Below are 16,035 nucleotides of genomic sequence, written 5' to 3' on the forward strand. Positions count from 1 at the left end.
AAACTCAAAGAGCAGTCATTACAAATATATGTAATATGTTAAGTAATTTTAGAGATTACTGACAGGGCTGTAACTACGATTTTGCACCCTCAGGGTTTGAAAACATTAAAAGAATTTTGGTGACCTGTCCAAAAATTCAAAAAGGTGTGTGGAGGAGATAAAGTAGTATTTGTATAACCTAATCGGCGGGCAATAGTCTTGCATTGTTTTACAAGATTCGACATTGATTTGCAATTGACAGGGGGAACAGGCCAACCTGTGCTTAGTAATGTTGACTTTAGGTGGGCTGATTTGCAGAAGCAGGTTTTGCTTGTTGCCCAGTCCACGGATCTGCATCCTGATGCCACGTCAGGAGGGCCTGAGTAGAGAGCAGGCGGCCACCTCCGGTTCGACCGAGTGAAGCCAATGCGCAACAGACTGGTGTAACATGACTGACTGGCCACTCGACCAATCAGAATGCGCCATCAAAGAAGGTGGTTGGCTCTGCGTCAATGAAAACAGAGGAGGCGAGGTCAATATATGACAGGCTAACCAAGCAGCTGTAACTGGCGGCCGAACTGTAGACATGTGTGGTGAGTACTGAACACATTTTACATATATGTCGTTTAGTTTGAAGTACCAGTACCTGATTCCATATTTACCAGAGCAGCAGTCTGGAATACCGCTCTGGTTGTTAGGTTAGAGGAGCTAACGTTAGTCAGCTGAAACTAGCTATGGGAGGCTAACCTAAGTTAGCCACCGTGAGCTGGTGCTGCTGATGCTGTCAGCGAGCCAATTATTCAGCAACCGCTGTTCCAGTACCGTAACGTTAACGTGACACGCCTTATATATATTTGAAGTTAACAATGTTTAAGCACTGTTCGCAAGTCGATTTCTGTGAGTGACGGTAGAGTGATGCTTCCTGCTCACGCATCTTGTGACGTCCATGGGGAAACTTTTTACGTCCCACTAAACCTCTATCACTCTGATTTTAAGCTTTAGCGGTAAATGTGTTGGCGTTTTGTTAATATTTCCATTGATTGAAGTCATTAATACAGTTTGTATTTTAAAATTTAAAGTGTTACAAGAAGTGGCCATATAGGCATTGATATAACAATCGTGCACTAACGTTGGACTTGTATTAAATGCACCTAAGACAATATTCCCTTTGCCAAGATTAGTAGTGGAGATGCCATGCTTGTATCTGTCTTTGTGCCACGTTGTCTGGCCTGTTCATGATCTGTTCACTGAGGCGTCTCTGTCTCCCATCACTGTCACTATAATCTCTGATTACGCCTATCAAAACATACAGACTAATTTTAGTTGGTATTCTTAGGATACACAAACAAATGCGTCTCTATTAATATAAAGAGAAGCAGCGATTGGTCAAAAAAAATGCTCCACTCCACTTCTCCTTTCCAATTTCCTCCTCACTGCATTCCCTCAACACCTGCTGTTCTGAATGAATGCTCTATTGAACCAACCTGACTTCTGGCTCTATATTTGTTGATTTGTTCGTGCTTAGCTGTTTAACAAGGCTGTATTTCTTGCTTCCCTTTGACTAATTAACAACAAATATATATATATATATATATATATATATATATATATATATATATATATATATATATATATATATATATATATATATATAACAGGGCAGATATTCATAATCAACAAACACAATTCTGAATCTTGAAATGTTGTGCCTTCCTCTTCCCAGGAATCTTTGCCTATCTCAACTACCAAGTGCCAAGGAGTCGCCGTGAGATCCTTGAGATCCTCCTCAAAGGTCTGCACCGTCTGGAGTACAGAGGCTACGACTCAGCTGGTGAGAGAGATGAAAAAGGCTTTTAACACACACACACACACACACACACACAATATCATTAGGCCTATTTCTTTGACTGTCTGTCTGCAGAACAGTTATTCCGAAAATGCCACCAATTTGTTGATGACATTTACAGTGTGTCCATTATAATCCAACAATTAATGCAGTATTAGAATCGTCTTATCAGTCACACTTGATGTGTTGTTTATTTATTTTTGTTAAGAATGTTTTAGGAACACAAAGAAAGACCGATGTTCTTTGTGAATAGTTGAACAGCCATTACCGTGTTGCTGTGCAAGACTTACTGCAGCACTAATGCAACTAATTTATTATGTGAAGTTAATTTGCGTTTTATGCATGTCTTAAAGTTGTTTTCCATATGATAGTGGAGTGTAGTTATCTTGAAATTCAGTTCTAACATTTGACCACTAAAAACCGACATCACTTGTAAAGTAATAGCACGTTACAGTACAGATACAGTACACATACACACATACAGTATGTCACATGCAATTTATATATTTTTTATTGTATTTTGTTAGGTGTGGGAATAGATGGTGGCGATGGCAAGGACTGGGAGTCGAATGCGAAGTCCATCCAACTGATCAAGCAACGTGGAAAAGTGAAGGCTCTTGATGAGGAGATAAACAGTAAGCCACTTAGTGCCATTAATCAACCATTAACAAAGGATGCCTTGTCCATTTGTCATTCTGTATACTATGGGATACTGAATATTGTATATGTTGGCCTTCAGAGCAGGATATTGACCTGGATGTGGAGTTTGATGTTCATCTCGGCATTGCTCACACCCGGTGGGCTACCCACGGTGTACCAAGTCCAGTTAATAGCCATCCACATCGCTCTGACAAGACTAATGGTCAGTTTTGTTTTAAAATGCTTACAACACACAGCCAACAGCTCAATCCCCTTTAGACCTGGTTGCAGGTATCTTATTTCGTAAAGTTTTTTTTTTGACAATCTTTCTGATCTGCAGAGTTCATTGTCATTCACAATGGCATTATCACCAACTACAAAGACCTGAGGAAATTCTTGGTGAGCAAATATATTTATCATAAACTTTAAACACGTTTTCATTACTCTACCAAAAGACATGACTAACTCTCTTTCCATCTCCACAGGAAAGCAAAGGCTATGAGTTTGAGTCAGAGACTGACACAGAGACCATTGCCAAGCTCGTGAAGTACATGTTTGACAACCGGGAGAATGATGACATCAGTTTTGCTACGCTGGTGGAACGGGTGACTCAGCAGCTGGTAAGGACCTACTCATGCATGCTCCTGTTCCTGAAATGATTAACAGATAAAAGAGTCTGTCTGAGTTTGTTCTTCTAACTGCCAGGAGGGAGCTTTTGCTCTGGTCTTCAAAAGTGTTCACTACCCTGGAGAGGCGGTTGGCACGAGGTACACTCTTACTGATGTTGTCAAACTGTTGTTAGTTATTACAGATTAAAGTATTGTTGATTTATAAATATTGTGCTGTGCAGGAGGGGAAGTCCTCTGCTGATGGGAGTGAGGAGTGATCACAAGCTGTCCACGGATCATATTCCTGTGCTCTACCGCTCCTGTAAGTTTCAAACTTCAGTTTTTAGTCTGATTTTTGTCCATGTTTGATTGCCAAAAGTGTGACTACAGTCATTTTTTCTCTCAGGCGCGAAAGAGAAGAAGGGCTGCAGTACCATACCCAGGGTGGACCAGGACACCTGCTTGTTCCCCGTGGATGAGAAATCTGTAGAGTATTACTTTGCCTCTGATGCAAGGTAAGCCGATTCCTGGATCTCTGCATCCACTTTTTCTGGCATTCAAAGATTTTCCATCCTCCCCAATTGCATGTGTCTTACCTTCATCTGTGCAGGGTAAAGGCTGCCGCCTGAAATTTGTTTAATCAAATTATTCATTAGTGCTCTCTCAGTCGACTTGTCAGGTCGTCTTATTTTAGAGGCTGGATCTATGAAGAAATTATATTGTAAAAAAATTTAAACATACACACATTTGTTATATAGATATGAGGGGCGATGACTTCGAAAGAAAAATCACACCCACAAAAGCGTGGTTAACATGACTGGGTCTGTGTTTAGACACGGGTCTGGTGGGTTGCAGATATCACCTCACACACCCACTGAGGACAGTCCACCCCAGTTGACAGTTGCTAAGTCCACAGTTCTTGGGAAGCAACAAGGTCCAAGCCAAGATTGCTTTAAAGCTCACGGCTAAAGCTGGGAGCCTCCTTCACCCTGGGCCTTTCCAAGCCTATCTAGGGCCGGCCGAAGTACAGGGCCACAGAGGTAAATGCACCTGGCAGATGCCAGCATGCTGGGAAGAGATCTCATGAGTGGATCCTCCCACTCTGAACTAACCTTCCTGATCCGCTGAGTTGAATCCCACAAAAAAGGAGCCAATATTCAGATCTTCGTAATGATCAGCCAAATCTGATTCTAATTCGGGTACAGCCCTAATAAACCAAAGGTTTGATGGTGTTTTTGTTCCGTCTCTCTCGTCTTTACAGTGCAGTGATTGAGCATACAAATCGGGTGATCTTCCTGGAGGATGATGATGTGGCTGCTGTGGTGGAAGGCCGGCTGTCCATCCACAGGATAAAGCGCACAGCAGGAGACTATCCGGCTCGTGCCATCCAAACCCTGCAGATGGAGCTACAGCAAATCATGAAGGGTGAGTGGAAGGCCAGTCTTTGATCTAATGTGTGTCATGAACCCTGTCATTATTGTGTAAATCTTAATAGGAGACTGTCTGAGCTGTTTACATCCAGCCCTAAGGCCATCCTTGTTATCATCCAGCTATTTACAACTCTTCTGGTTCAGTCTCATCCCACTGCCACTAAAATTACCGCTGAGTTGCAGGAGTTTATCACCCTCACCTTCCCTCTCTGAGCCTGAGTTGATTTATAGTGCATTATGTAGTTGTTTTTGCTTTGTACTCTCGCACATAGAGTGAAAAATTTACTGATTGGTTTTAAATCTCATATGGAACTATTTCTTTAAAGGGACTAAAAGGTTTGTGGAAGTGGATTCTGTTACTCAGAGGATCAGTTTCAGTGTCTTTTTTGCCGAGTTAACTGTAGCGGCATATTTACCCGACAGACATAAGAGAGGTATCAATCCTCTCGCATAACTTGAGTATAGAAAGCAAGTACATGCATATTCTTCATTGTCAAACTATTATTATTTTAAGGGGAACATTATTTTTGTTATTCATCTTCTGAATATTTTCTCCATGAAAAGTCAAAAAGTTTATTTCAGTCTTGTCCGCTGACTCTTTCTCTGTCATCCAGCAGAGGGCAGATGTAAACTGATATTGGCTGCTCTCGACATTCCTTTGTAGTCCTGTCATAACTCAGCCTCTCTCTTCAGTTTCTGGAGTCTTTCTGCTGAATAACCTAAATCGCATGAGCTACATTGCTGTCAGCGGCAGGCTGAAAAATGCTCACATGTTTTAGTGTCAGTTTATTAATGGTAAAACACTTATCTCCCAGATGTCTCATGTTTGTTTTCCTTCATTTAAGGAATTACTTACATTGTGGCTTTGAGTCAGATTAATATAGCAACAAAAAGACAGTAACTCCTTCCAGAGAAGCCTGATTTATTCATAAAATGTTGTAAAGATGTTCTTGCTTCTCCAGGAGTTTACGGTTTGTGTTGTCATGCTCCTAATGTGTGAACAAGACCCTTCTCAGATGGCACACTTTATAAAAAATGCATCATTGTGTTCTCAAGAGACATTTACTTGTTGGAAATATTCCCCTGACATCCTCCCTCCACAGGCAACTTCAGCTCCTTCATGCAGAAGGAGATTTTTGAGCAGCCGGAGTCTGTGTTCAATACAATGAGGGGGAGAATGAACTTCGACAACAACACAGGTTAGTTTTTTTTTAGTTGGCCGTTGATGTAACAATACATCTACACATACTATATTCATATATGCATTTAGAAACATATTGATCATTTTGGTTCTTTGCATATCACTACATTTCACTACTTTTAAAAGAAGTAGTGTTTAACTGTGATTGAGTGGATTTTACTGAGCTACACACATGTAAAACAGCTAAATTTCTAGAGTAACTTGTCAATGATCATTTTCTTAAAACATTCCCTCATGTCCTCTTTTTGGCACTTTTTGAATGCGGTGGAAAATAATGAAGCAGAATGATGGGTTAGCTGTTTATTTTGCTTTTCAGTGATACTGGGTGGACTGAAGGACCACATCAAAGAGATCCAGAGGTGTCGGAGACTTATCCTTATTGCATGTGGAACCAGCTATCATGCAGGGGTAGCGGTGAGTAGCCACCTTTTTTCAAAATGCTTTTTTTTTCTTTAATGGAAATGGACATAATGGACACACATCTGTCTTGCTATCCACATTGAATCCATCAGAACAGTAGATCATGTCTGTATTGTGGACAAAGGTGTGAGGTTTGCATGCAAACACACTCCTTGATCTGAGCTCCACTGGCTTGTTGTAACAGGATGATGCTGAGCAGTGCTCTGTTGCTTTCCCAGACGCGCCAGGTGCTGGAGGAGCTAACTGAGCTGCCTGTCATGGTGGAGCTGGCCAGCGACTTCCTGGACAGGAACACGCCCGTCTTCCGAGATGACGTCTGCTTCTTCATCAGCCAATCAGGTAAGGTGGCCGGTGCCATTTTTCCACTTTGCATCCCTGGGGGGCAATCTGGTTCCCATTGATCTTTCTCTTTTTTTGTGTTCATCTTAAGTCTGTTCTTTGCAAAGTCAAAATTGTGCAGTACCTTTTTTGAGTTTCCTGCATCTGTTCTGCTGTTGTCTTCTAAATGTGTGGAGTTTTTTTGTGATATATTTAGGGTTTCTTTTGTGAAGTTGTTTCAAATCAGTCCTTTTTTATGGTGCAAAAGAATAATGAATCATCAATATTTTAGAATTGTCAGAACTGTTATATTTCATGAACCGCTCTAATTTTCTATTACTAACAATTATCCAGGGGAGACTGCAGACAGCCTCATGGCCCTGCGCTACTGTAAAGAGAGAGGAGCTCTGACTGTGGGCATCACCAACACAGTGGGAAGCTCCATCTCCAGGGAGACCGACTGCGGAGTCCACATCAATGCCGGGCCTGAGATTGGAGTAGCCAGCACCAAGGTGAGCCTGTTTTGTTATGTAAAGCTGCCATATCTGGGAAATGTCTACATTATCTACAAACATTGCATTGTGTGCGACCTAACCATTTATCTGAAGAAAGCATAACCTTTTTGTTTTCCTCTTTCCCAGACTTAGAATATGTAGTGGTTCTAGCTTCTTCAATGTTAATTTGCTTGTTTCCTTTATATTCTGTGATCGGACATTTAATATTGTTTTAAAGTTTTTGCCTTTTTGATCTTGGTAGACCAATTTGTTGCATCATCTCATAAATGAACTCAATGTCCACTAAATGAATCCAAGAGGAAAACTCCATTGTCAGTCTGGTCCTGCCTCCTGGAAGCTCACATATTCCTCCAATCTGAACCCTTTGGCAGTTGACAGCCTGATATTCTCATCTTAATTCATGTAAAGCTAGGATTTTTTTGTTTTTCTACCACCCTACTCCCCTTCTCAAAACCAAAAGATTTTGCCAGATAGGATTCAGACTACTGGAGCCCCACCTAGTAAAGAGCGTGTCGCAGCCTCTCTGGCCCAATTCTTGGCCAGGGATTCTTGTGTACCAAGGCACGCCTCAGAGATGCCATCATTTTTTACTTGGCTTGCTGGGCAAAAGATCCACACCCAAAAAAAAAACCTGTATTGCTATGTTATTTCAAATGAATCCATTTGGCAGCTACTTTCTTTGTTTAATGCTAATTAGATTCATTTTTTTAAACTTTAAAAAAAAGTTCAATTCCTATGATCATATTCAAGACTCATGTAATACGATGAAAGAAAATACTTTGATGCTGTCAAAAGGAGAGAGGGAGAGGGAGGCTGAGGTTGTGAGCTGTAACATTTGCAGAATGATCAGAGGCTCTGCTCTCTATTGTGATGTTGTGTCTTCACAAAGTTCCCCTGTATGAACAGCTCTTGCTTCACTGCATGCATTTTAGCGTTGCTTGGCAAGGAACTAAAACCCACCTCTTCTTCATTTCTCATCTGGTGCAGATCATTAGCTGGAGAAAGAGTTTACTATCCTAATAGGGAGATGAGAAGCACATACTTCCAGAAATCCACTGAAAGAGAGGCTTTAGTCAGGATCTGGTTGCTACTATTTATTTCCAATAAAGCTGCAAAACAGGAAAAATACTGTATCTTGAGTAATGTGGTTACAACCAGCAATGTCCAGTGGTAGTTGTGGCCATTCTACGTTCATGCATGGATCATCAGACAGTTGTTGTATAAAAATGTGACTTGTGATAATGCTAACTTTAATGCATGCAATCTACTTTTCTTTGCTCTGCAGGCCTACACCAGCCAGTTTGTGGCCCTGATCATGTTTGCACTCTTGATGTGCGATGACAGGATTTCCATGCAGCCCAGACGCCGAGAGATAATCCAGGGCCTGAGAGTGCTTCCAGGTAAATTAAGAGACAAGTATTTTGGTTTACAATGTAAAGGGATGCGAAACCAGCTCTCGGGGCAATGATCAAGTATAGTTAAAGCCTGTTTTTTATTTTTGTTGTTTGTTCAAACAATCCTCTTGGAAAAGGAAGCTAAGTGATGAGGGTGGGTTCAGAAGAAGAGAGCGCTTTAGGCTGTAGGCTCTTGCGTGCTTCTCTGGATCTAAATCGTATGATGGAATGTCCTTAATGGTAAACTAATGAAGAATGTCTGGCCACTCTGCCACTCACTCTCTCCTCAACATTACGAGTCTAAGACCACATTCCTGCATATGACAGTATTTTATTCATGATTTTGCACGATGGTACTTCTTCTTTGCCACTTTTCCAAAAATATTTAATCCCATCTGTTTTTCTGCTATGTCTGTTAGATCTAATTAAAGAGGTCCTCGGTTTGGATGATGAGATCCAGAATTTAGCAACAGAGCTGTACCAACAGAAGAGTGTCCTGATCATGGGCAGAGGCTACCATTATGCTACCTGCCTGGAAGGAGCACTGGTAAGCATTCAACCTTATTCTCCACCAGCTTTGACTGATTTGTTTCTTCTTTCAATTGCTTTATAATGGCAGCTGTCTCTGGAGGGCTTTATACCAGTTATACTAGATTGTAAAAATTGTTTCTTTTTTTATTTTCCCTGGCTGTAGTGTATATCTCAGTTCTCCTTATTGAATAATGGCCTTCAATAAAAGTCTTAAAAGACTATTTTTTTTTTATTTATTTTTTTTAATCTCATGGGTGTTTTTCATCATGTGTAGAAAATCAAGGAAATCACATACATGCATTCAGAAGGCATCTTGGCTGGAGAACTGAAACATGGTCCACTGGCCCTGGTGGACAAACTCATGCCAGTCATCATGATCATCATGAGAGACCACACCTATGTCAAATGTCAGAACGCCCTGCAGCAAATTGTTGCCCGTCAGGTAAGACCTACACACGGCCTCCCGAAAAAATATGAATGTTGTGATATTAAGGATAAAATATCCTGTTACAGTGGTGAACCCCAAGTGATTGACCCTGCCGATTTATAACTCGGTCTCCTTTTAAACTCTGATTTTACAAGCAGGTTGTTTTTTTGTAAAATCATTGTAATTCAGAACATTTGAATAATTTTGGAATTCTTTCAATTTTAAACTTTGTGAACACTGAATGGTTTTCACAGTTTTGTCTGTGCCACACCTCTGATCCTTCACCTCATTAAATACAGGGGAGGACTCTTTCCAGTGTGACATCATTGCTGTTAATAACATGTGGCAGATGTGGATTTAAGAGTTGTGAGAATCAACTGAGAAAGATCTAGGTTGGGGACCAGATTGACAAATGTTTTGCTTTGTTTGATTTTACAGGGTCGCCCAATCGTTATCTGTGACAAAGACGATTACGAGACCGCTAAGAACTCCAGCCGCACCATCAAAGTTCCTCACTGTGTGGACTGCCTGCAGGGCGTCCTGAGCGTCATCCCACTGCAGCTGCTTTCCTTCCACCTGGCTGTTCTCCGAGGTTACGACGTAAGTGCTTTCCCTTCAGGCCCAGTGGTAACTGATAATCATGATCGTTTTACCAGATGAGATTTATTGCCTCACCTGTCACTTAAAACAAAAAAATGATGTAAAATATTCTTTTCTGTACTCTCACATCTTGTGTGTGGGTTCATTTTTGTAATAATTAAAAGTTGGATCTATTTTCTAATTGTTTTTCACGAATACACTACATATATTATATTTATTTTTCCCTATTAGCTTTTTTTCTCATTGAGCAGCTCCTGTCTGTTCCGCTGGCTGTTAGAATGCTGCTTTTACACTCTTTATCCAATCAGATCTCACCTCTGTTTCTCTGTATGTTGCTCTCTCTTCTCTCTCTTTGCTGGCTAAACATTGACAGCCGCTGTGTAATCCCTGCTGTGTGTTCCTGGCACAGTGCACACATATTCCCATACTTTAGGTGGCGCTGTATGCACCTTGTCAAGTTGGTTGCGCTACTTTACTTATATAAAAAGAACACTTTAATTTGGAGAGGAGAAGAATCTATAGCGGGAGACTATTCCCTGTGGACTCTGTGTAACACTTAGACCTACTGGCAAACGCATCTCATGCATGATCGAAACTGGAAAGCAGGTCTGCATAACTTGCTGTTAGCTTGTGAGCTAACAGCAAGCTTGCGAGCTAACAGCTACAGATTGTAGCAGGAAACTATTCCCTGTGGACTCTGGTGGTGCATCTCAGTCTGCTTGTGAGACAGGCGCGATGGAAACTGGAAAGCAAATCTGCTTAGCTCACTGTTAGCCCCTCTTCATGCGCCTTGTGGTGCCGTGTGTCAGAGATAATAGACTTTAACCCTTTTAGTACGGCGCCTGTCGCCGGCGACAGAAAGTAACACGCAAACAGGATGCAAAAATAATTTGACTGTAACTCCGCGCTGCGATCAGCTATTAAACAGCACAGCAGGCGTAGTCACATAACTCACAGCCCCCCACTGACATATACTGGTCACTGTGAAAAATAATCACAATAATATTAATCCTATAAGAGCATTTTTATATTCTTATCCTAATTATTTTTTGTACTTTTCTTCATAAAGTGAGCTCGTAATCCATCATTTTGGCAGACTCTAGGCCTTGAAGCGTCTGTAACCATGACATATCGATACACAATCTTCAAGCTTATTCTGCTTATTCTTTACCGACCCCCTCAAAAATCATTCTAGACTAATTTCTTTCTGTGTTTATGCAAGGAGTGATGTGATGGTAAAACACCTCAATCTGTTATGAAAGAAGCTTGATTGTAAGTAATCCAAAGTTATTTTGTTCGTTTCACTATGTGAGAAATAGACCAATCCCAGATTGCATGAATTTCCCAAAGCCAAATAATGTTGAACCAATTTTCACTAAGACTCTAGTGTGTTTGTCTTCAGCACAGCCTGTGCCAAGGATGGCCCTGAGACAGCCAGCCTGTAAAACCTTACAAAAGTGTGGGGCTTAGCCTGCTGCAAAACAAATATCCTGTACTGGAACTACCTTCAACAGCGCTCATGAACTAACCATACTTCTTGTGGAATGAGCCTCTATACTCTGTGTGGGCTGCAAACCATGAAAAGCAGAAAGCGCCTGTATGGGACATCCGTACACTGACTCCACTTCCTTTTGTACAAAAGCTGGATTGGCCCCTTGAATGACCTTAAAGTAGACTTTGCTGTGGGTAAAGCAGCGCGGCACATGATTATCTTCAGAGTCCAACTGTAGTGAGTGAGTGCCGCCTTAGTGGATATACGCTACCACAGTAGGGTTGGTTGTCTTCTCTGAGATATAACAACCTTGGAGAAATATTTGGAAATCCTATAGTGAAAAAAAAAAATTGCCCAGAGCTCCACAATGTTTATGTAAGGCTGAAGCACCCTGATCGGGACGCATCTGTTGTCAAAGGTATCCTTGATGACACCGCCCCCAGCGGGATGCCTTACGGCAGAGTTGTCGAGTCTCCCCACAGGCGGAGCGTCACAATGCACCCTGGTGATATTGTCACTCTGCGGCTGAGGAAATGGTGTGGGCACGCGGGTGCCCAGTCCATCAAGCTATCATATCACTGATTGTTAAGATTTGCCTAAATCATACATGGTACATGACTTTAGTATTTAGTCAATGGTAGAAACCTCTTATTACTTGTTGTGCACTCATATGTTTGTTTGTTATGTAGTAATTGACTTCCCTCTGTTTGAATACAGGTGGACTGCCCAAGAAACTTGGCCAAGTCTGTGACCGTAGAGTGAACCGCCTCAATCATCGCAAAACAACAAAAGCCTGGCGGACGCACATTCAAGATGTACAGATGGCATAGGGAGCATCTGTATGCAGAAACGAAGAGGAAAAAAAATGTCCCGTTTATGTATTATGTGTCATGGGTCTTTTTAAGGCCATCTTTTACTCAACAGTTGTGTATCTCACTGTTGCATATTATGTGTATCTCACTTCTATTTTCCATGAACCTTTTGGCATCATTGTCAGTTATTATTTTTAGAGAAGCAGTTCTGTCTGTGGTGGCAAGGTATGGGCTGGCACTGACATCTTCACTATCATTATAATCATCTGGGTTTGTGAAGCTAACAACTGACAACCAGTTTGGTTTATTCTGTGCCCTCCATGTTTATTTGTGCTGGTTAGTCTCACTGGGAGCATCTTGGAACTGCTGTTTGAGCCGTTAACTGACAGAAGTTGTGTTTTGAAGACCTCACTGGCTCTTTTTTTTTCTTTTAGTGCAATGATTTGTAGTTTAGTTTGGATATTTTTTTCTTTGGCAGCTAATCATTAGAAGTGTCTTTACTCCACAATTGAAGTAAGCGACTGTCTTAAATCATTCCAAGCCACAGGTCATCGCTTCTTTGTATTTGTAGTGCAATTTGGTCGTGTTGACTCTCTTCTTCTGAGGACACACATCTTCCTCACCGAAAAGCTTGTTAATAAATGCTGCTGTGTAAAATTGTGACTGGGTAGGTTACAGAAGCTTGTTCTTCTCTATAAACATAGTGTTTTGTATTCAGAATAGGCCTTGTTTACTAAGCCACATACACTAGAGTGTAAGATTGTTCTGTTACCGTACACTGTTTCTGCTTTGGCCATTCGCTGTACTTTTATACTGGTACTTAAAAGGTATTGGTTCACAATTTAAAGATGCTTATGCTGACCTCATTGCTGATTTACAGGTCTCTAGTTGAAATTATAAACTGAAATAATTTAAGTGAGATGAAGTTACTAACCTGAAATAGAAGTTGCACCCAGTTCCCAACTCACACCTTGCCAGCACGACTACTGCAATATTGGGACCATTTGTAGCTATTTTTTTCTTTCTTTTCGTGATGTTTTTTTGGTATGTTGAAGTTACTCTTTGATTTGAAATGTGAATGTTACTGTCATTGGAAATATACTGTCAAACCAAAAATATCTGCAATGGCTTTGGCAGTAAACCAAAACATATATTTTATATGTTCATCCTATATTGTAGCCAAACATGTACTGATGCTGGTAGCTTGTGTGGTATAAAGGTCTAAAGGGGGAAATATACACAGTTTTATGGCAGTATGTCAATTATTAGTGTGTGTGTGTGAGAGTGTGAGTGAGTGAGTGAGATCCAAATGTCTTTGTTTTCTTCTCTTACTTTTTTAAGTCCATCACATGGTACGCCCCCGAGCTTCTCCTAAGTGAAAGGGTTTGAAAACTGGACAATGTTTCAGGTAGTTTTGTAACTCACGCATACATGCTTGAAGCAGATTTAGATTTCTTGACTGGGGACATAAACTGGACCCTGCAATGAATCCTAGCAAAATCTGTTAGGTTACTGTTGGAGTGGTGCAATAAAGTGTCACGTAACTTCCCTTTTAATTGTCCAACCTCATTTAATCAGAAGGATACAGTTCAGGGTGTGCATGCACATCTTGAAAAATTGACAATTTGACAAACATTGTGCTTGATTCCACTGGTCAGCAAATGTCACTTGCCACTTGTCATTTATTTTATTAGAGAAAAAATACAGTAGAAATATGAACAATATTAAAAGTGTAATTCCTGGTTAGTTTTATGTACATTCTATGAAAATCATAAATTCTAATTTTCTAGAAGCTGAAATCAGCAAATGTTTATTTCTTGCAGCTCTAAAGGGGACCAAATATAAAACAGTATTAGCCCGCTGCTATGTCATTAAATTGGGGGACTTTAATTAAAAAGAGGGACATCCGTTGCATTGTTCAATATGAACGTCAACACTGTTCTCGCTGAAGGACACAATGCAAAATGAGAAGTTTTTTTGTTTTTAGTCTTGTCCACTGACTATTTCTCTGTTTTCCAGCAGAGGGCAGATGTAAACTGATATTGGCTGTTCTCGACATTCCTTTGTAGTCCTGTCATTACTCAGCCTCTCTCCTTCGTTTCAGTTTCTGGAGTCTTTCTGCTGAATAACCTAAATTGCATGAGCTAAATTCTTGCATGTTTTGGTGTCAGTTTATTGTTAATGGCAAAACATATGTCTCATGTTCGTTTTCCTTAAATAGGTTATTATAGCAACAAAAGACTCCCTCTTGAGATGCCTGATTTGAGAATATAATATAACAAAATTAAAAACATGATCCGCGTTCTATTTGAGTGTTCTGCCCGGCCTCACCACGCTCTTCATCTGGCTCCCTCAAATAATAATAAAAAGATAAACGATACACGTGCATGCCACATGAGAGCCCAGGATTCAAAAATCGGGTAAGCAACATCATTCATTAAATGAATTGGCCAAACCAGTGCACCTTTGAACTTTAACCCTCTTGCTCAAATAGCCCATGCACAGAGGATAGTGGGTCAGAATATTTATACATGTTTTGATACATACACCATAGACACAGCAACAGGGAGCAGTTAGGGGTAAAGGACTCAGCAACATGGACCAGCGGAGCTAGGCCTTGAACCACAGATCCACTGATTAAAAGAAGGGCATCTTAACCACGTACTTGTTTTAGTTTGAATACTAACTATCTAAACATGAGCATATCTTTGATAATCTATCTACAAAAAAGACTGCGCCCAACATAACACTAGTAATCATTGTTGTTTTTTTATTATATGGGTGAAGTCTCTGCAATAGTTATGATCTCTGATGTAATGTTAGTATATTTTAGACAGCTGTGCTGTAATTCTCAATGGCAAACAAAAGCTGGCAATAGACTCAATGACATCTCGCATTGAGTTTGTGCAACAAGACAAAAATTCACTACCTGATGAAAAAAGTGTCCCTGCATGCTGACAACCTTAAGCGTTAAGTCACTTTCTTTGAGACATTAGAAGCGGCGGTGCCTTGCCACTCTGTCCTATCAATTGTCTGTCCCCAAATTATACCCAGACGATTAGCACTAGGACACCTTTCCTGCAGCCTGTCCTTATTTCCTTAGGATCAAATGGTGTCTAATACTTTCCAAGACAGATCACTTCATTCGTGCATGTGACATAATGCAACACAGGAACATCTGGGATTAGTTAGCCATGCTCTGCATATTCTTTTCTCTTTTTTTTACCATCACAGAGCAAAGTGAGTGGTGCTCTGTGCAAATAACCAATATCCATTGTGTGAACCTGGTGATCCCAGTGGTAATTTCAATTCTCTAACTTACTGTGCAATACAGAAAAATAAAATCAAAAGTTCAATAAGTGTTACAGAATATGATTGTATCTTTTACATACTGAAGAATAAATGGAACGTGGGAGACATTCTGTAGAGTTTTGGAGAAGCAGGAGCACTGTAAGCCCATTAAAATATTTACAGGCCTTGGATGAAACCGAGCAAAGTGGCTGTTATCGCAATGTCAATAAGTAAGTCAGACAGGTTTACTGCTTAGTAATTGCATTTCAAAGAACAATCCATAAAATCCAATATTTAAAAAAATCCTATTTAATACATTTTGATTGTTTACTTTCATTTCATTACCAGTTGTCCAACTGGTAGGAGACCCCAGGGAAGACCCACTCTTATATTGCCTCAGGATCCCCCAGAATAAGTTGCTAAATGTTAAATGTTGTGGGTGAGGGAAGCCTGGGTCAGCCTGCTGGTCCTGCCGTCACCGCGACCTGACCCCGCATTCAGCGGATGAAAATGGATGGATGGACTTTCATTT

The 16,035-nt window shown here is 40.6% G+C and overlaps 1 protein-coding gene across 1 annotated transcript; it reads left to right on the forward strand.

Moving 5' to 3' along the window:
- The first annotated feature begins 492 nt into the window (after positions 1–492).
- Positions 493–14,138, forward strand: LOC137805034 (glutamine--fructose-6-phosphate aminotransferase [isomerizing] 1). The gene is made up of 19 exons (XM_068604683.1): positions 493–572; positions 1,703–1,810; positions 2,353–2,460; positions 2,565–2,687; positions 2,805–2,863; positions 2,950–3,084; positions 3,170–3,231; positions 3,315–3,394; positions 3,479–3,587; positions 4,334–4,497; positions 5,606–5,701; positions 6,020–6,117; positions 6,342–6,462; positions 6,796–6,953; positions 8,242–8,356; positions 8,770–8,897; positions 9,156–9,323; positions 9,747–9,908; positions 12,118–14,138. The coding sequence occupies exons 1-19, from the start codon at positions 566–568 to the stop codon at positions 12,160–12,162; spliced, it is 2,046 nt and encodes a 681-aa protein (XP_068460784.1). The 5' UTR covers positions 493–565; the 3' UTR covers positions 12,163–14,138.
- Positions 14,139–16,035: the final 1,897 nt, after the last annotated feature.

This window comes from Clinocottus analis, unplaced genomic scaffold (genome assembly GCF_023055335.1).
Source record: "Clinocottus analis isolate CAN_PGR_092001 unplaced genomic scaffold, fCliAna1.0.p SCAF_7, whole genome shotgun sequence".
Lineage (NCBI taxonomy): Eukaryota > Metazoa > Chordata > Actinopteri > Perciformes > Cottidae > Clinocottus > Clinocottus analis.